General features: G+C 37.7%; 2 protein-coding genes across 4 annotated transcripts in view; one reads left to right on the forward strand and one right to left on the reverse strand.

Annotated features, from left to right (window-relative positions):
• LOC5568180 overlaps positions 1-9,016 on the forward strand; it is a 100,515-nt gene extending 91,499 nt beyond the window's left edge. The window contains exon 2 of the mRNA XM_021848213.1: positions 8,357-9,016. Coding sequence (XP_021703905.1) covers positions 8,357-8,654 — 298 coding nt within the window. The 3' untranslated portion in view covers positions 8,655-9,016. The remainder of the gene's footprint in view (positions 1-8,356) is intronic.
• An 8,331-nt stretch (positions 9,017-17,347) lies between these two features.
• The window catches only part of LOC5568181 (probable cationic amino acid transporter), a 70,172-nt gene continuing 67,003 nt past the window's right edge, over positions 17,348-20,516 (reverse strand). For all 3 annotated transcript variants that reach the window (XM_021848214.1, XM_021848216.1, XM_021848215.1), the window contains 3 exons: positions 19,528-20,073; positions 19,300-19,467; positions 17,348-18,734 (listed from right to left, as the gene is read on the reverse strand). In XM_021848214.1, coding sequence (XP_021703906.1) covers positions 18,568-18,734; positions 19,300-19,467; positions 19,528-20,073 — 881 coding nt within the window. In that variant the 3' untranslated portion in view covers positions 17,348-18,567. The remainder of the gene's footprint in view (positions 18,735-19,299; positions 19,468-19,527; positions 20,074-20,516) is intronic.

The following is a 20,516-nucleotide window of genomic DNA, read 5'->3' on the forward strand; positions in this document are numbered from 1 at the left end:
TGCCCTTTACTGCTTTACCTCGTGCCGGCAAGCATTCGGCTTATAGGTATGCGGCTGTAGAGCGTAAGAACTCAGTATCCATAAACAATTCGCTCTCACTTGCGATCGGGAGTTACAAACGTGAGCGTGTTGGGGGTTTGGCATCTAAGTCCGAAAGAGACATGGATTTACGAAAAGAGATGTGTTTATAGTTAGTACTCGGATTCAGTTTGGCTTTCTATTCCGCAGAATCATAAGGTGTTCTGTAGCTTAGTTGGTTAAAGCGCCGGTCTAGCGTACACGGAGTCGTGAGTTCGAGTCTCACTAGAACGCGTATTTTTTCGCAAATTCATGTCTCAATTTGTCAAACAAACACACTGTGTCTTCTGATTGCAAGTTTCCAAAGACTATGTTTCAGACATACCAGCAAATCTGGTTTATGCCAGTAAAGGGCAAACATTCATTAATGCAAGATGGGCACCCCCATAAAAAGATGCAATTTACTAAAGAAAACTATTATTTTTCAATGCTTGCAATATCCCAAGATATTATCTTTAATATCTGATAGTATTTATCTTCAACTAGCATAGTTTTTAAAACTTTTATCAAAAAATAAATAACTTTTCATAGATTGCTGAGATTTTACTTAAAAATCGATTAAATTTGTTGTTTGTTTATATTTTTTTTAGAAAAAATGTTTGTGCAAAGAGGATACCGCAAGTCAAGCCCACAGCTAAATGTGGTTCTATAATTTCACAATTTTGCTTAATTTTGAACATGGTGCTCATCTTGACCCAAGGGTGTAAATTTATTAATATAATCAAAACAATTGAAATATTTTTTAAATTTGATAAAATTTTTGCTCCTGATTATCTACACAAGATTATTCTATAAGTATACGGCCAAAAACGTATGAATTTAATTATTTACGCAACAAAAATATCGTTTGTAAAGGCTCCCCAGACAACCAAAATGTACGTATAACGAAATCTCCTGGAGGCTTTATATGTGCAAAATTTCACTTATAAGATGTCGCGAAAAGACCTTCTACGTACAAAAGTGGAAGCGATATGCGTGCATATATTATGTGATGAATAATAACATACAATGCGAGTGTATAAATATTCTACCGAACTAACCTGTGATCTTCTGCGACTTAACTTATGATAACAAATGTTGATTTGACAGCTGCTACGGATTGATTCGACTTACTTTGTACGAGTGTACGAGACGAAACGAAATGTACAAATGAACTCAGAAAAGAAGTGTTTTATGCGAGGAAACTAATCAATCTGACGAGTTTATCCACTGTGTTTAGCGGGTTTGATAATAAACGAGTTATAACGTGAACTTTCATGCGATTTCTGGTTATCTGGGTGTAGTAAACTCAACTTTACTACATTTTATTCATTCCGCCCAATGTCTAAGACATAGCGGAATACGGGGTAAGACGGAACACCTTCAGTTTGGTATGAAAATGGCGGTTTGCTTGATAGTTTACCAAGTACTATTAATAAACGCAAGATTTTTGACATTCCGAATTATTTAACGTGATATTTTCATTAAATTTTTCATAAAAACATATCAAAAGCAAAGTTTCTACTCGTCGATCTTCAGTTTGATCTAAATTTAACAGATGCTGTCTTAAGGATTTCGGAAGATAAGGCATCTCTTTTCTAAGCAGCAAGAAATTAATATTTTTTTTTACAAATACAATACCTGTGATATTTTTTGATAAAGCCTAAGACTTCCAAAAACGATGTGCTGCGTCGAAAAAAGATTTATTGATTCTTGATTTTGACATATGAATTAATTTGCATAGGCGAGCGATCTTACTTCGTCTTCCCCTATTACTTAAAATATCTTCTCATTTCTACCTTGCCTATATAAGCTCGCTCAACCTGATAAACGACGTGCTACAGAAACTCCGAAAACGTCCGAAAGGTCCCAACACTTGGAATTTGGCATCCAGGAGTTACCCAAGGAAAACACTAACGGATTGCTCCGTTCTTCCTATGGAGTGTTTTCTTCCATTTTGGTATATATTTCCAAACATCTTTTCTTGATTTTTTTCAAAGATAGTTTCTGGTGTTCTCTTTTGAATTCCTTTGAAATTATACCGCTGGGATTTCTGCAGAGAAACTTCCAGAGCTTAAAGATAAAACCTCATATGTATTACAAACATCTAATCCAAAAACATGCACTTACGAAGCCTTTGAAAAGGAATTACAATTTACAGAGGTATTCGATACCAGGTTCACTATTTATCAGGCTGCGTTCTTACAATTAAACCTGGTAAGTACAGAGAAACTTGCAACAAAATCAAACTCTTTGAAAACATCGGAACAAATAATTGAAAATTGAAAGGAACACAACATAATTTTCGAATAATGTTGTATATTTTACCACCTAAATGTTGAAAGAAAGAGCGATGCTTCAATGAATAATTCTCTTAAATATTTTGATGATTTCTAAAACATACATTTGATATATCTTCCTTAGGCCCTTTTTAAGCATTTTGCGAGACATTGAGTCTTATATATACGAAGATATTCAATTATTGTAATACGTCTTGCTCATTAAGATACAGGTTAAGGTGGTTCAAAAAATCGTTTTTACTCCACACCGTTCATTCGATTCTAAAGAGTAGTGTTTGAATTTTCGACCTTGACGCTTGCTCCAGTGGGGCGGGCGATGAGGGCAGGATCAAACATGTCGTGCGTCGGACAAGTAAAGTGAAAAAGTGCTGTGTTCGATTAGTTCTGTTTGATCCTTCGACCTTGACGCTTGCTCCTGGGCAGTACGTCAAGAAAGCCCGAGAAGTCGTCAGCTGTTTTCCCTCTCGGGTCGCACGCCTATTTTCTCTGAGTGCTTTTATATAGCCGAGCAAACGAGTGAAGCTGAAAGTGGATTGTTGCTGCTCAGTCAAGAATGACGGATCAATTGGTGAGGTCGTTTCATGCTACTATTTTTAATCTATAAAATATGTATGACTGCACATTTAATCGTTACAACGATGGGACGTAAACATGATTTTTCAACAAACTATGAATGGTTCGTCACTATGAGTGTCGACATAAACTCTGATGCATGAATTATTTATGTTTAACATTTTATTTTTTCTTCAAAACACCCCATTCTTTTTACCTTTATTTTTGTAATAAAAAAACATTGAATGGTTCGACACTACAAGTGTAGACTTGCGAAAGGTTCACTTTATTCAACAAACTTTGGATGGTTCGCCGCTGTAAGTGTCGGAATAAGAATAAGAGAGTTAGGAATGTTACATTTAAATATTTGTTCATCAAACTTTGAATGGTTCGTGTTGGTGTAATTTTCATCTACATGGAAATTGTTCATATCAAATGAAAATATTATATTTACATATAAGCATGTTTACATCTCACAAATAATTTTTTATCATGATCTAATCGCTTATCAAAGTGAATCCTGTGACCCAACGATCCTCCTCATTAATAAACATCCCTCCCAGTAACCTTTGTGGAGATGCAGATTCAAACACGGTCTCCAAAAAGCAAAGGTTACACACTAACATTCCTTCCCCCAATCCCACCTGACTGCAAGGACGTGGCCGGCGCCGTTATTGACCCTGTATAAATGAAGGCACTGAATCATGCACATTGAAGAAGATTACGGCCAATCCCAGCGAACTTCTAGTTGATTCTTTGTGCATTTCACTGACTTCGGTCAATCACGGATTAGCAACCAATGATATGTGTAGTCAGTCTAAGCTAAGCTCATCAGATTCTAAATCAAATTCTAAGTGTCTTCCCAAAGTTTGAGCTCATCTGGATGAAAACTGAGACTGCAAAAGCCCTTCAAAGTTTGTATGGCAATTACTATGGGAAAAGCAAGAAATTCATTCAAACGGTCATAGTGTTTGCCCACGTGCTCTTGAGGGTTAGAGCAACACTGATAGTGTTAGATACTTTGTTTACGACTGATTAAATATTGATTTTTGTATGAGTTGAAAATCTTTGGCTACAAAAATTGAGCTACTCTTCAGGCATCACTGGCAGTCTCAGTTTTCATCCAAATGAGCTCAAATTCTAGGAGGACATTCAGAATTTGATCAAGAATCGAATTAGCAGTGTGGTGCAAAAACGAGTTTTTGAACCACCTAATACAGGTGTTCTAAATGTTATAGTGTTCTTTATCAGGCATTGCAGAATTCGCTCTCATTTGAGTATGAAAGCACGATCAAAACATCCCATCTGTTGCGGTCTACGATCGTCAATGTATCGTAAGTTGTAACAAGTCTGATAAATCGAAGCAGCGCACGAGAGCCCCAAAGAGAGAGCGATGAAAAAACAATTTTTCTCGCTTTTTTACCGTTGGGAGTAGGTGATTTTCTTTACAGACACGATAAACAATCTACGAACTTCTAATAACAATAGTGTCCCCCAGATTTCGAGCATGTTTAAAGGGGTTTTATCATGCACTACTATCTCCCCAATCTGATCAAAGTTGTAGCAGTGTACGATTTTTTTTCTGCTTCTGTTCAGGATGAACCACTGCGACCAGTTTTCTTTGATCTTTTGTGGTATACCCGTGTCCTTTGCTTAGTGCATGTCGTTCTTTTCCATTACTATTGAGAAATAATGGAGTAGTAGTTTTTTATACAATTATCATTCTTTACTATTTTGCATAGAGCCTCTTTAGAAAAAGATACCACTATTTATACCTTTTGGAGAAAACAGTTTGTCACCATTAAACCAGGTCCGTCTTACTCGAGCTCAGATTGCGTACCACTTCTAGTACTGCATTTGGTCCCTTGGTTCTGCAAAAGGTACCCAAGTTTGACAGATCGCAGTACACTTTTCACGGCATTCTAGATTACCTCACGAGCCATAAAATTTTGGGTAACTGCAAGGGTCATGGAGGACTTTATTTTGTCTTTGATTAAACTCTCAAAAGCGCGCCCCTTAATCAGGTTCGGCCACTAAGCTGGTTGAATGATACTGATTTTGACCATGCATCGGTACTCTAGCGTATCAAACTATTGCTTCTACTTGTTAGTTTCAAAATTGTTTTTTGTAACTGTGATCAGGTTTCATCGCATTAGACATTAAGATTCCTTGAAACAAGAAGTTTATTTTAGAAGGTTGGAGGCCTGCTACTCCACTGATTCGGAATCGTTTACCTCCTAGAAATCGAAATATAAGGACTTGAACTCGGGAAGAACTTGTCTCATGAATTGAATCCAGCCTCAGATACTTCGACCTCCTCATCATCTGGGATAAATAGGTAGGTCTTAGTGGCTTGTTATTTTTTTATATACTCTTCCGACCGTATCTTATAAGTATTAACAAGAACAGCTACAACAAGAGTACAATATGGTAAATCTTACCTCGTAACGCACCTCGAAAAGGTGATCTACCCGCGTTACGGGAAAGCAGTATACGATAAACAGTCTCTCAAAATGTGCTGCATATTATGATAGTTACAGAGAGCGATACGTAAAAGATTCTCTCAAATTTCTCAGGATTCAATCCCTGTTCTTTATATATCGTGGTGTTATTTGGTGCGCAAACAGTAATTGAAATCCTCAGGAAAGTTTTAGAGTCGCTGATGTTGACAATATTATCATGATAGTAATCGACATGGATAACTTGCTAAGTATTTGCCGATGCTGAGGTCTATCTTAATGCCCACCTGGAGTAAAAAAAACGTATGCATGATCGACACTCGCCATCACATGTATCTCTTTCGTCGGTAACATAAGACGAGGAAGCGCACCAAAAGTCGCTGGCCAGTCTCAAAGGCATGATGGCATGAAGCGGTCCAAACTGCGCTTGGAAAGACAGTGGCTCTCTCAACCGACCGAACGAACGTTTTTCACCTAAGCTTTGCAGATTAGGTTGATTAATTGAGGAAAATTGTAGACACGAGCACTAGTGTGGGATTAATAATACAATTTATCGATTATAATTTTTATAATCAATTATAGGTTGTTCACAACTAATTATATATTATTTAGATCGCAATTAATTACGTATTGGCTGGACTTCATTTTGTTCTTTCTTTTATGTGATTAAAAGCGGCGCCTTCAATGATGTAACCGTAGGACTATCTAATCTAATCTAATCTAATCTAATCTAAGCGCTTGCACAGCCAATATTGAAAAGCATCCTGGAAATACCTTAATTATTTAAGATATTTTCTTGTCAGTATTAATATTTGCAGAATATCGGCGATATGATACAAATATTAAAATGGCCAGGCCCACTGTGCAGACTTTTGGGTTGAAGGCAATTGAAAAAATCATGACGATTAGGTTATTCACGCATGAATAAACTGATAGACAAAAAAATTTCAATTCATGAAAGAAGAAACGGGGACAACCGTACCAACCGTTTCAATTCAGGGTCAGAGGTAAAATCGTTGGGAGTGGCGGTGCTAAGAAAGTTAATGCACACTCCATTGTTGTTCTCCTGGGATGGGACATAGGCATTTCTTCCTTATGTCCTGGCTCTAGAGCCTTGGTTGAAGCGCCTTTGCTCGCTCTCTGAAACGAGAAGAAAATTTATTTTGCCCCAAACCCGCTATATAGGAACCCGCTTTACAGGAACTGTTTCCCATGAATTCATTATTTGAGCAAAAACTATAATATTGAGTATTTAAAACGATCTCACCAGATATAATGTACCAACGTTTGCTGTTTTTATACTCCCGGATTTGCATTCCGCTGTTTCCAGCAATGCTTGCATGTTGCATTTTCACAATCAACGGTAGCTTCTCAGTGGTCAGCAAATACAGCATTTTTCGTTTCTTGTAGACTTGTGTGTTGCATGTATGCGGACGCTAAGACCGACACTTCTTGTCCTTAAGCCATAGTCACTTCGTCCGACTGAACTCGGGCTCACACATTGAACGGCACACACGAAAGTTTACCGTTTTTGGAAAAAGTAGCAACATTGCTTGAAAAATCTTCTCAGTGTCAATACTACTACCGGATGCAAACACTTTATAACGTAATGAATGCAGCAATCACTAAATATAAAATAACTGTAAATTGAAAATAACTTGAATTTGACGGATGACATTTTTTTACGTCCATCGTTCGAATATGTAAGCAGACAATAATCTTACAAGAACTACGCACTGTCTTCTTTTTCTTCTTTCTGGCGTTACGTCCCAACTGGGACAAAGCATGCTTCTCAGATTAGTGTTCTTATGAGCACTTCCACAATTATTAACTGAGAGCTTTCTTTGCCGATTGACCATGTTTGCATGTGTATATCGTGTGGCAGGTACGAAGATACTCTATGCCCTGGGAATCGAGAAAATTTCCTTTACGGAAAGATCCTCGTCCAGTGGGATTCGAACCCACGACACTCAGCATGGTCATGCTGAATAGCTGCGCGTTTACCGCTACGGCTATCTGGGCCCCCCGCACTGTCTACTGCCTAACAATAAACCGATCGGAACGCGAAAACGGAACAAAAATTTTAATTACCGAAAACTCGCGAAAAAATAAAAAGCCTGAGAAAACCGACAACCTGTTCCGCGACAACTAACATGTTGAAATGCGTTATCGAACAAACCTGTCTAAAAAAATCCGATTCTAGAAGTTTCGAAGCATTGCAAATTACTTCACATCTGCATTCATGCCGGAACGCGAAAATCAAACTAATTCTATAATTCTACGCTTAACAATAATGGAACAAACTCACCGGATTGATTAATTGTAATCATGTCTATCCCCTCCGGACAGGAACATATGTTTCGTTTAAGATCCCACGGCAGCCAAATCCAGCTGAATCAACAGCGGAAACGCAAGTCATATCACTCACTTCACTTTCACCTATATTATTTATATATTTCTTCTACAAACTAGTTAAATTTAAACAATGATCAAATATATAAATAATCAAAATCATAAAGTTTTTGACGGCAGAGAAAGTTTTCGCGTCCGATTTATATCAAAGCACACTTCGATCCTCAATGATGTAACCGTAGGACTATCGAACAAAATAGCTAAACGAATTCAACCACTAACTGATAACGAAATTCGGGGCAAGTGTGCCATTTTAAGTAGCAGAACTCCAAACGTTTGGGAAAACAAAAAAGTAGACTGGAGTACTCTTTAATTCCGCCCTAATTGCTTATCTTTGACAGATACGCGTATTTCGACTATCACTTGCATTCTTCTTCAATGTCGGTTGCTCGTATCCACAAACGGCAGGCAAACGTTGCTTTCTGAAATAGCTTGCTTTTCAACTAATACAGCATTTTGATTGTACCACAATATTATTGTGTATTGGGTGCTGTCCGGCACTGGGGGAGCTCTCCCTACAGCAAAATCGTTTCAATTACTGATCACATTTCACTTTCCCATTCATCTCTCCCCCAGGTGGCTAAAACTGTTCTGTCTGCTGCAGTGCGTTCTGCTGGCGCTAAGCATCTCCCACTATGCCCATCCCGCCGTACTGGAAAACGAAGCCCAGGAAGCACTCCTGCCGGACTATCTGCGCAATCCCTTCTACCGAACTCCCCGGGTGGCAAACGCCCTGGCCCGCTTCAGCTGGATTGGCCCCGGCGAGGAACTGGTGCGGGAACGACATGCCGAGAAAATCTCCCGAGCCGACATCTACAGCGTGCTGACCCATGCCGGATTCGTTCCGCGGAGATTGCATGGGTTCAATCGTTGAGAGAAAACGAGGGCACAGTTCAAATCTTTTCGAAGAGTGCAATCAATTTTGATACGAGACGTCCAACGGTAGCAACCGCCAAAAATTGATTTTTTTTCTGATTCGCTGTGGAGAATGTACATATAGACAGAGCATTTGCAATGGTAGTTAACAGCCTCGAGCTTAGCGTATCAAGTTAGCAGACTAGACTTTAGATTTAGTGTAAGATAGGTACTCATGACACTCATCATCATCTTGTGATTGATTGATTCACGATGTTCATTTTCACAAGACTTGTTTCAAGTCATCTCGAAGTTTTCTACTCTTAATCATCCAGTGATTGTTGTCTAAATATGTAGTTGAAATAAAAATCAAGTAGATTTCAATAAAAATAACAGTAGCTGTGTATGAATGACTCCGAAATTTCTTTCTTACTTGCTTACACAATTATAACTGAAAGCTTCCTTTTTCACATTAGTATATTATGTGTCCCAGATAGCACTGCGGAACACGTTTTTGTCTCCAGCACCAAAATACCGCTATTCACTTAATTAAGGGTTGCTGAATCGTTTTCAGAAATATCATAGCACGTCTAGTTTTTGAGATATTGGCTGTTGAAAATGCAAAAAATGACTATTTCAGCCAACTTGCATGCAAGTTTTCCAGCTTGTAAGGTAATATATTGGCTTAATATGCCACAGAATTCAAAATTTATGTGTATAACAATACTTATGACTTATCATCAAAGTTTACAATACTTTCGAAGCGGAAAAGTTATTTTTTGAGGGTTGAGGGAATTATTGTATTTTGTCATATAAGAGAAACGAAGAATATTGTATGGAGACTGAAAGTATGTTGACAAAATCGGTTCAATCGAAATTTTAACGTGCAATTTGAATCAAATTATATCTGAAATGAAAGTTTAAGTCCTATTTTGCATGCTTGGTAGATTAGATTACAAAACAGTTGGATGAATTGTACTTTAAATTTCATGTAAACATCATTAAAATCAGTTTTATACAACTTTGGCGACCTGTGGCTAAAAATTGTGACGTGCTGGAACATTTCTGAGAATGGCATCAGATTCAGCAACCCCAAATCTACTAGAGACACATAACTTGATCCTTGAGACACGCAAAACTGTCATTTTTGTTACGCTGTGTAGCCGTAGTGCTAAACATGTAGCAGGACAAAACCATGCCAAAAGTCGCGGGTTCCACTCCCGTCGGTCCATCATAAAATGATAGACAAAAAGACAGATTAGGATTAATTCAAACTGACCCTGACATGTTCGACTAATGTAAGCAAGGAAAAAAAAACAACACATCAAGAAATTTTTTTTTTTTCAAATTCACTTTGCTAATATATGTTAATGGAACTTGATTTACTTGCCCCATCCCATTTAAAAAATGCGGAAAAGTGTATCACGTCTATTACTTTTGTATTTATTTGTAGGAGTGGTTTTTTATCTCTGTGGTTCATTCAATTGTAATTGAAATGATTACTATAAGTTGTAAAAATAATGAAATTTCATTAAGTACAGATATTTGAAGGATAGAAAACAATTTTGAAATCAATTGATTTTTCCAGTTTATAGTTTGATTATGCGTTTGAACTTCTTCCTTAAGTTTTTATGAATTGTTTGAAAAATTCACAGTAAAAATTATCCAGAGGGTTCCTCGTAATATTCCACAAAAATTTCATGAGCAATTAAACAGAATTCAATTGGAAAAATGTTATTCATGATTTTTCAAATAGTTCTATCTGAATTTATTCACAGATAATTATTTTTTAAGATTACTTTAAAATCAAGGAGCAACATCCCCCATTCTTTCAAAACCCTCTCGATTTTTTTTTTCAAAAATGCTTAACTAAGAAATGTTAAAGACGTCTAACATTCTAATAAAGTTTCTAGCGGAATACTTTCAACTGTTCTTTCAAAAACTCTTCAAAGATAATACACAAAGATTTCCCGAGTAATTTGTTTAGGGATTTCTTAGAAAGTTATAGAATTGTTTGTCTGAGATTCTCTGGCAAGAATTACCAGATATTCATCTAAGTATTTGTAACCAGTGGTGTGTCTGTCTGTCCGAGGTTTTTGAGATTTTCGCGTTTTGGTGTGATTCGTGTATTGCTATGTTTTAAAAACCAAGAAGGTGCTTGACTATTTAGAAGCATCACCACCCATCGCCCACAGGACAGCATGCAGCCACATCAAAACGAGTTCCGCTACTCACCACCAGGCATCGCTGGACGAGCAGAATGGGCGGCCATTGGGGGTGGTGTAGAAGGAGCCATGGTGGGGCGAATTTATGAAACTGCGGGAAACTCTAGGTCGAGGGCTCTGAAATGGATATCCACCATTGCTCTGGATCATTATCGAGCCATAAGATAAGCGAGATAGACGTCTGTGGAAGAAGTTTTGTGAATGTTCGAATCCAACCTGAGAAGGAAGTTTAAGGAGTTAGACCAGGGCTGCCCAACGTACGGTCCGCGGGCCGGATGCGTTTGTGCGGACCTCATTTTGTGCGGCCCGCGGAGGGTTCGAAGATTCCTCTCATATTTGGCCCGTTGACTATTCTACCAACTCAAAGTTACAACATACAAAGTTACAACTATGTAGTTTTCAATTGAGTTTCAACCTAAAATCTTAGCTAGGTTATTATTTTAATTGTTTTGTTTGATTTTTTTTTATCTTCTTATATATTTAATTTCATGCATGATTCAAATTCTAAATCTCAAATTCTGGGAATGTTTTCACCATGATTTTCTTTGACATAAAAAATATGTAGCCTGAACAAAACTTATGGGCAAAAGGCTAAATTTCCATACATAATTTCACTGAATCATAGGCTAATATTCTCGCAGAATCCTCGAAATTATTATAAATAATACGGGATTTTTACTAAACCTTGAACAGGATTTTAATTAGAATTCTAGATCCGATTATGATGGAAAACATCGGCAAGATTCTCACAGAATTTCCACCAGGATTACAAGCACATCTAACCAGGATTTTCTACATAATTTTCTTTAAATTCTGGGCTAGATTACAAAAACATAAGCAAATTTGTAATACAATTTTGAGCAGGTTTCTTTTGAATTACTTTTTACCACTCTCAAAGATTTCAAGCTTTCGAAATGATTATTGAGTAAGATTCTGAAGGAATAGGAGATTTTCGTTATAGCTTGTAGCATATTCTGGATCATGCTTTTAATACTAGGGGCCTGTTCACAAATTTCATAACGTTTAAGGGGGTGTTGGATGTCCTCAAAATGTTACAGCTCATACAAAATGTGTAGAATATTCAGACAAAAAGAGTTACAAGAGGGTGGGTGGGTGTCAAAATTAGTAATTTTCGGCGTTATGAAATTTGCGAATGAACCCTAGATCGGATTCTGATAGAATTAAAAGTATGATTTTTATAAAATCCTGGGCATTTCCTACAAGATCCAAAATTCTAGATTCTTCAAAATATTCTGAACTGGATTATTATATAATTTTGAAAGTAACGATCATAATATTCTGCAGAATGCTTAGCATCAATTATCTGTTTTTCGATTACTTAAAATAAATTTTACTTTATTCACAGATTTTATGAATTTCATTTGCTGACTTTTGTCAGACTTCATGCGAATATTTGTGCGTTTAAAAATGTGGCCCGCGACATAAAATTGTTTCTGTGATTTGGCCCGCGGTTCAAAAAGGTTGGGCAGGCCTGAGTTAGACAGTGGTGAATATAAGAATGCCCGATCATCCAGGTAATAGAACCTCGACCAGAACCAGTTCGCACCCATCATTATAACACCCCCATTTGTTCTCCAAATACCTGCAGGACCCTTGGTTTTACCCATAGTGTTACCTTTAGTGACCTTGGAGTGACCTTGGACGATGCCTTGCCGTAGATCGTAGGCCGGAGTGCGCGTAGTATACCCAAAGACCTGGAGTGGTCCTACCGCCTCGAAGTACGCTACAGTGCTCCTACGTTACCCTCGAGACTGCTGAGCGGTATTGTGCGTCTGTAAACGCAATTTTGCCAGTTGCAACGCAAAATTGTGAAGCCAAGGCCTAGAAAGGTGAAAACGGGAGGAAGGAAGTAAGGAGAGGAGTCGCGGTCGCAGTCCAACCGAGGAGAAGAGTGAACCGGCGGCGCGAAGCAAGGACGAAGGTGTGGTAGCGGAACGGAGAAGGGGCCCCGCCACCAGAAGAAGAGAAGAAGACGAAGTGGAAGATAGGAGATAGGCTGTAAGGAAGTGGGAAGTAATGAAGGTACCGTGTTGTCTCAAATTCCGAACAGACTCATATTCCGAACACTCGGTTTTTGTATGGCGGTTTGGTTGAAATGTTTCACTGAAATATGTCAACAAATTACAAGGAAACAGCAGTCGATTGCAATTCAATTTTAACGGCTTCCAATCGATTTTATACATCGGGAGTAGTTATGATTCTCTAGTTGTAGACCAGCAGAACCAGCTCAGATAAATTTATCTGCGAAATTTTTCTTTTGAATACGATTTATTCGTGCTGTTCGGAATTTGAGTCAAGGTGTTCGGAATATGAGACAGAATAAACACAGTGTTCGGCATTTGAATCAAAATGTTGTTCCATACTTTTACGTAAAAGCAATACTAAAACTAATTAAATCAACATTATTATTGGTACACCCAACAGCTAACAGTTAGGCCTTGCGAATAAATTAAAATTTACAGGAAAATCAGTTAATGTATGCCAATCAGATGCATTTGAAGTCACTGTTGGCCTTAAGTGTTCGGAATATGAGTCAAAACGGTACCTGTGTGCATTTTCCGATATCAAATCTTCAAGTTGAGTCACGACTAACTTTTCAAAAGGGTATATGTGAAAATGGTTCAAAAATATTCAAAAAGCTGCACAGCAAAAACGGTTCGTTCGATTGTTAGACAACTAAAGAAACAAAGTTAGACAACTAAATAAAGATTCCAAAAAAAATACACACAGTAAAAAATTTTTTTTTTGCATTAAAAAACATCAGTTTTGTCACAAAAACTCAAATATCTCAAAACCCTATCGGAATACCAACGTAATTTTTTGAGGGAAAACAGTCCATTATATTAGCTATCTACCATAAAAACAAAAAAGTTATGACATTTCAAATATTTCACAAATTTGACACTTAGTGAAAAAAAAATTTTTTTTTCATTGTTAATTTTTTTTAGGACCGCAGTTTGTTGCTGAATTTTTTGTTAAGGGTACCACATGAGGTTAACAAGTTGTTTTCATGATATTTTATTTAATTATTCATAACTATTATAGCATCTATTAGAAAGTTAGACGCGATCCAGTGTTGTGATCTAAAGTCTTGATAGTGTCATATTTTTTATTGTACGTAACTGAAGAAAAATTCTCTCAATAGTGTTGAAACCTTTTGATAAAAGAAACCTATAAGAAATCTAATATTGAAGACAAAAGCTACAAAAAAAGTTTTCTATACAGGTATACGACTAGTTTACCTGCAAAAAGTTTACCTCGTAGAGAACAAGGCGGGTCTATACCCAGGTGATCTAGTATACGTAAAGCAGGGCGGTTTTCTAGGCGCTGGTTTTCTCCACAAAGTTAAAATCTGATTACACCTGGGTATAGACCCGCCTTGGTAGAGAATAGACTTTGTTAATCATATTTGGGAGAAAGCGAGTAACTTCAACAACATCAAAAACATAATAGGTACATACCATGAACATACTCACGAAAAAGCTAAAAATATACTACCACTATGGTTATAAAAGATTTAATTGTAAAATTTTTCTTCAGTCAAGCAAATGACACCAAACTAGTCAGTAAAAACTTAAAAGTGATTTTGTTTATTAAAATCTAACGAGCAACATGAGTAGTCGCTTTCTCAACTGTTGCAGGCCGTTTGCAGGAAAAAAGTGTTCGAAAGAGCTACGAAATCTCACCGAAAGCACCATAGATAAACTGAAAGCGGCTGGTTATGCTCCAATGTCTACATTGAATACAAATTTACGCATTTGTACGTCCTGCTGTTTAAACGTTGACAAACGGGCAATCTGTACATTATCGGTGGATCAGGTTGCAGGAAGTTCGAAAATTTTTGATCTTTATTAACGATATTCTTAGCCCTGGGCTAGTTCATCTTGGAACCAACGGCTTTACTTCCCTTCCGAAGGAAGTCCACACCATTACCTGTCCTTTTTGTCATAAGTGACTATCTCAGGGTTGGTACTCGATCCCAGGTCCTCGGCGTGAGAGGCATGTGTTCTAACCACTACACCAGGTCCGTCTTCATCGAAAGTTTTAAGTTTACGCAATGAATTTGTGTAAAATTTTGATACTTTATTCTCAGAAATTACTCAAAAATACTAGAAAAGATTTTTAAGAAAATACAGTCGCCTCTCCACATCTCGATATCGTAGGGACCATCGAGATAGGGAGAGATCGAGAAAAAGAACAAATTTGTATTGGATACTAAATTGAAAAACACTCCGTTACCAAGAAAATAATAAACAATCAGACGTTATGGCACTTTTCTTATTTACTTTGATCTCAAACAACCTTCGCTATTGGTCATATCGACATACAGAGAGAAAATTGTGAACGAACGATAAACAGGATCACATCGAGATATGGAGATATCGAGATAAGGAGGATATCGAGATGTGGAGAGAGAAATTGTATGCAGAATGAAGGGACCTACTAAATCATCGACATAGGGAGAGATATCGAGATATAGAATATCGACTGTATTACCAAGATTTGACTAAAACTTGCAAAAGAAAACTAATGAAATGAATGTCCCGAAAAGTTCTGTACAAATTCTAACATTTATCAGCCAGTTCGGAGAAAAAAAAAAGTATTTAGTAGCAAAAATAAACAACAAACCTACCCTATACCATTTTTTTTCACGGGTCTAGGGGATTTGGCATAAAACCGTGTATCATAAGGTCATTAGGCATAACGCCATTCGGCATAAAGGACATTTGGTTTCTAAGATAATTTTGCTCAGAATTAAATCAAAATTGTCTTTAAGGTTCTATGCAAATCTGGCTTGAGGGTTAAAATCCTGCCTAAAACACGCCTAGTATTACTTAATGATATTGGTTTTTATTGGGAGTTATTAGGAGTCCTTATCCCAGGAATTCTCTATTGGCGAATCATCCAGATGATTCCAATTTTTTTGTTAAAGTCGTTTAAATCTACCATATTTATGAATAGAGCCCAACATTTTTAAATAGGAATGATGGAACTGTGTTTTTGACGCAACATTTGCCCTCTATCGCTATTTGTTGATATCTATGATCGTTTTTCTAGACACTGTGACTCCAGAAACGCCATTACTAAATATGTACATATCTCAAAAAAAATAATCTAAAATGCGTAACGCTTTTTGGCGCCCCCTGAAGCCTGGCGCCCTTGGCGGGTGCCAACCTGGCCAACCGCACGCTACGGCACTGATCATGACCTCCTTGTTCCTTGTATTTGCCCAAAATTTTATGTCATATAAGGTAAAAGAGCGAAATCTAGAATGCGATGAAAAATGTACTGCGATCTGTCCAACTTGTGTAGGTTTTGCTGAATAGATGCGTGTTGACCGCTACGGTCATCTGGGCCCTTCAATTGTTCATGGTTTGCTAAAACTCCCCCCCATAATTTTAATGAGTTCTTACAAACTTCTCCCACAATATTTCCATAAATTCCTCTAGGGAATTTCCAATCAGGTCTTTCGTTGATTCCTCCAAAGACTACTCTAGGAAGTTTAACCAAAAAACGCATTATTTCTTGCACGAATTCCGTCGTATGCATTATTTGCCTCAAGAATTCCAAATGGAACCCCATCAGGAATAACAACCTTTCCAGCGATTCATTTGATAATTTCTCAAAGGACTCCTCCAAAAAATCGTCTACACGAATACCTTCAGATATTTCATCAGATTTTTTAAAGCTTTTTCCAGGACCTTATTTAGGAGATTTTATAGGGATTCATACAAAATCTTCTTCTAAGATTCCTTGGAAAAATCTTCTAGGGAATTTTTGAAAGAATTCCTTGTGAAAACTCTGATGGGATTTCTTAGGAAATCTTCATTTAAAGTTTCTAGTCGAATTCATTGAAAACACCTGCTGCAACACCTGGATAATATCAGAAGGATCTTTCGGAAGAATTTCTGACAGAATCCTTGAAGAAATGTTTACAAGAATCCCTACAAGAAAACTCTTCAATTTCGGTGTTTTCTGGAAGAATACATACAGTTATCCACGAAAGAATTAAAGGAATAATTCTGAGAAGAATCCGTATTATGAGTAATAACTTGAGTTACCCCAGAAGAATTCCTGGACAAATCAATTGATGAGTCATTAAAAGAATTCATTGACAAATCCGAATAGGACGAAATCATTTGGTATATCCAGGAAGAATTCCTTCATTAATTTCGGGAAGAAATCTTGGAGGATTAAAAGGTAATAACGGAAAAAAATTCTGGTAGAATCATTTAAGCAGTCTGTGGCAGAAATCCTAGTGTAATATCTGGAGAAATTTTCGGAGGGATGGCCTAAGAAATCCCTGGAGGTATTCTTGAAAATCAAAAGAACTTTGGGGGAGTTTTAACTATGTATATTTGTGTGGATAGCTCATAAGGATTGTGATATTTTATATCAAAGATCACTGATCATAATTTAAATTTTATTATTTCTTATGCTCCATATCTTATGTAAATTTTAGCATTAACATTCAATCGAATAAATAGTTAGACGCACTTTTTAGGTGCACAGATCAGAAATACAACCAATATTTCAACAGTAATAATACAGCAAGAAGAATACAACCAGAAAACACTCACGTAACTGATCACCTAAAAGATGTAACATTTGTCTTAAAGTAGTTTATCGAAAGTTCAAAATTCCAAGCACACATAGAACAATCAATGATTTTATAATGAACATAAAGATTTTAGAAGACATCAGTTTACCCATTTCCAAAATTGTTCAAATCACATTTCGAACACCCTCTTTTCTGCAAACTACCTAGTTGAAACTGCAAGCATCTCGCGAATATATTAAAATCTGTCGTTCTGTAAACTACTGATTCGGCTACAATTTTTCAAAATAATGTTATTTCTGTTGTTCTGTGTTAAAATTTTCGTCGCTACGGAAAGGCCGCTTCTTCGTGAGATTCCCGTTTCTCTACTTTCTAGAGATCTCACCATCTACTATGTATTCTTTGGCGAATATAATTATGTAATGGCAAAACTTTGCGTCAGGACTAGGAATGTAACTTTCAAAATTATTTGGGGGGGTAGTTTGACCCATCCTAACATTCCTCCCCTATCATTGCCAATGAGCTTATTTGAATCTTATAACTACAAATTCAATCAAAATTAAATGCTTCGTAAAAATGCTACTGCTGACTAATTTGTTAAGATTTTTGCTTTGGTATCGTCCATTTTATTGCACTTTTGGAACTATGCTCTCAGATCTACCCTTAACTAATACTTTTCGGTGAAATGATTGCTTGTCTATTTAGTTTCATGATTTTCTTTCTTGCTAGCAGATGCAGTTCAACAATGGTAATGTTTACCGCTCAAATTGACATTGAAGAGAATGCAACGGCTACTCCGTTAATTGAATTTAATCGGTCTTATGAACTACAATCCACATTTGGTATCACATGTAACAGTTTACAGCTTCATATACTCTTTTTGATTCGTTTTCGAATATTATTGTAAAATCACACGTATCTGGTTTTCGGTTTCTTGGAGCAACAACGATTGTTATCGAGTGGGGGAACGAAAAGTAGAAAGACATCCACAAAACGATCAGACTGCTCTATAAAAGATTATTCAAATGTTCGCCCGAATGCGACTTCACTTAGAGCCATCAGTCGGTCCACTCCTCAACCGTGTCCTCTTCGTCGAAGAATTCGCTTTCCGAACTCTCGGACTGTCGTCAGCTGTGGCCTGCGATGCGCGACGGAATGATGGATCCTTTCGGGGGTCTGGGCACACGGATGGTAGTCCTGGTTCCGGAGACGCTGGCTATTAAGGTCTGCGTAGACGGAGGACGTTCAAGGCAAAGACAGCACCACGTATCGCACCGGATAAATAGGAAGAGGCCTAAATATTGATTGGAATGCTTGTTAACAATGTTTTTAAACATACACTTACAATAAAAATTTACTCTATTTTTTTGTCTCAAGCACCAAAATACCACTATTCACTGCATTTAAGGTTGCTGAATCCATTACCGTTTTTTTTTTATTTCATAGCACGTCGAAATTTTGAGATATTGGCTGTTAAACATGCAATATTTGAAGATTTCAATGAATGTCCTATTCTGGGAAATGTACCATTCTGGGGAATGGATTTTAATTCTAGGGAATGGAAACCTTTTGGAATGTCGTTCTGGGGAATGTCGTTCTGAAGTTTGAATTCCTGGGAAATGTCCTACAACCGAAAGTTGAAGCCTTATTCTGCATGCTTGGTGATTAGAGCACTGAAAAATTTGATAACAACAACATTGATAAAACCAGTGTTTTATACAATTTTAGCGACCGGTTGCTCAAAATTGTCACATGCTGAAACATTTCTGAGAGCGGCATCAGATTTAGCAACCCCCAAATTTACTAAAGACACCTGATCTGATTCTTCAAACACGAAAAATGATATGTGTTATTCTTACCTGCAACAAACCACAACAGTAAAGCAGGCCATGATTGGAGAAAAGACGCAGAATACAGGATGGTCGATCCCAACAGCGTGATCGTACAGGTGAGCGTTGACGGCGTCGTCGAAGTAGTCTGGTCGTATTTTGGAAACAGCATCAAAATGGCGGACGGAATGAAGACCACTGGAATCAAAAAATATGATTTATAAATTTTCAATTCATGTTCAGAATTATAAAACTTACGATTAACTCCAACAATAATGGTATTCGTCTCCCACATCATCAGCCCTGTGGACGTTAGCACACTCCCCGTCACGATTAACCCTATAAACACCAGTGTCAACTTCCAGCTGGCCGCCGAAGGAAGCCTCAGTGTGTTGTTATCCAACGGACCAGCCGCCGAAACTTTTACCTTCTGCCGGTACTCGTCCACAATGGCATCGATGTCGGTGCTACTTTCCTCGTCGCTATCCGTGTTCTCTGGCTTGGCCAGAGCGATGCACTCAATATCCGAAACCTGATCCGACAGAATGGTCGATTCTACGTTATTGGCTGGACTGTCCGGTACCTTTGGGGACGGGGGTTCTCCCAGAAGCAACCATTCGCGTTCGTGTTCTTCGCGAGGGACATTTTTGTTGGTTCGGTTGCCGGAGAGCACGTGGTTGGTGCTGGAAGCTACCGAAGGCTTCCGGAAGAACCAAACAGCCTTCTTCGATTTGATCGAAGTCGACTGCGTTGGGACGGGTTTGGGTGTGCTGTTCAGCCTGCTGTATGCCAATGAGGAATCATCTGCGTGGTATCAAAGAAAAATTGAAACTGTGCTTAGAATAGTTGAAAGTACGCCAACCTTATTGATTACTGTATGATACAGTGCACATGTTTGATAGTCGTAATTTCCGAATTAGTAGGCGGTACAACCTACTCTCTATTTAAACGATGTAAGGTCGTCACGCTCCCGAAAATATATCTTGTCGACCAAAACTTCCGGTTGCTTCGTTTATTACTGGAGCTGGTGGTAGTAGTCCGTCACCAGACTTTTCAAGACAAGTTTACCCTTTATTGCGTCTGCTGTGAAAGCGAAAGTCGGTTGTTGGCCTGATTCGCTACTCACCACATAGTAACGCACATGCGCTAGCGTCTCACAGTGGGAACAAACTAAAAATTGACGGTCAAAACCTGTTAGAGGCGTTTTGGCTTAGGGATGGTACATAAATTATGTTACGCTAAATTTC

The sequence above is a fragment of the Aedes aegypti genome, chromosome 2, assembly GCF_002204515.2.
Source record: "Aedes aegypti strain LVP_AGWG chromosome 2, AaegL5.0 Primary Assembly, whole genome shotgun sequence".
Taxonomy (NCBI): Eukaryota; Metazoa; Arthropoda; class Insecta; order Diptera; family Culicidae; genus Aedes; species Aedes aegypti.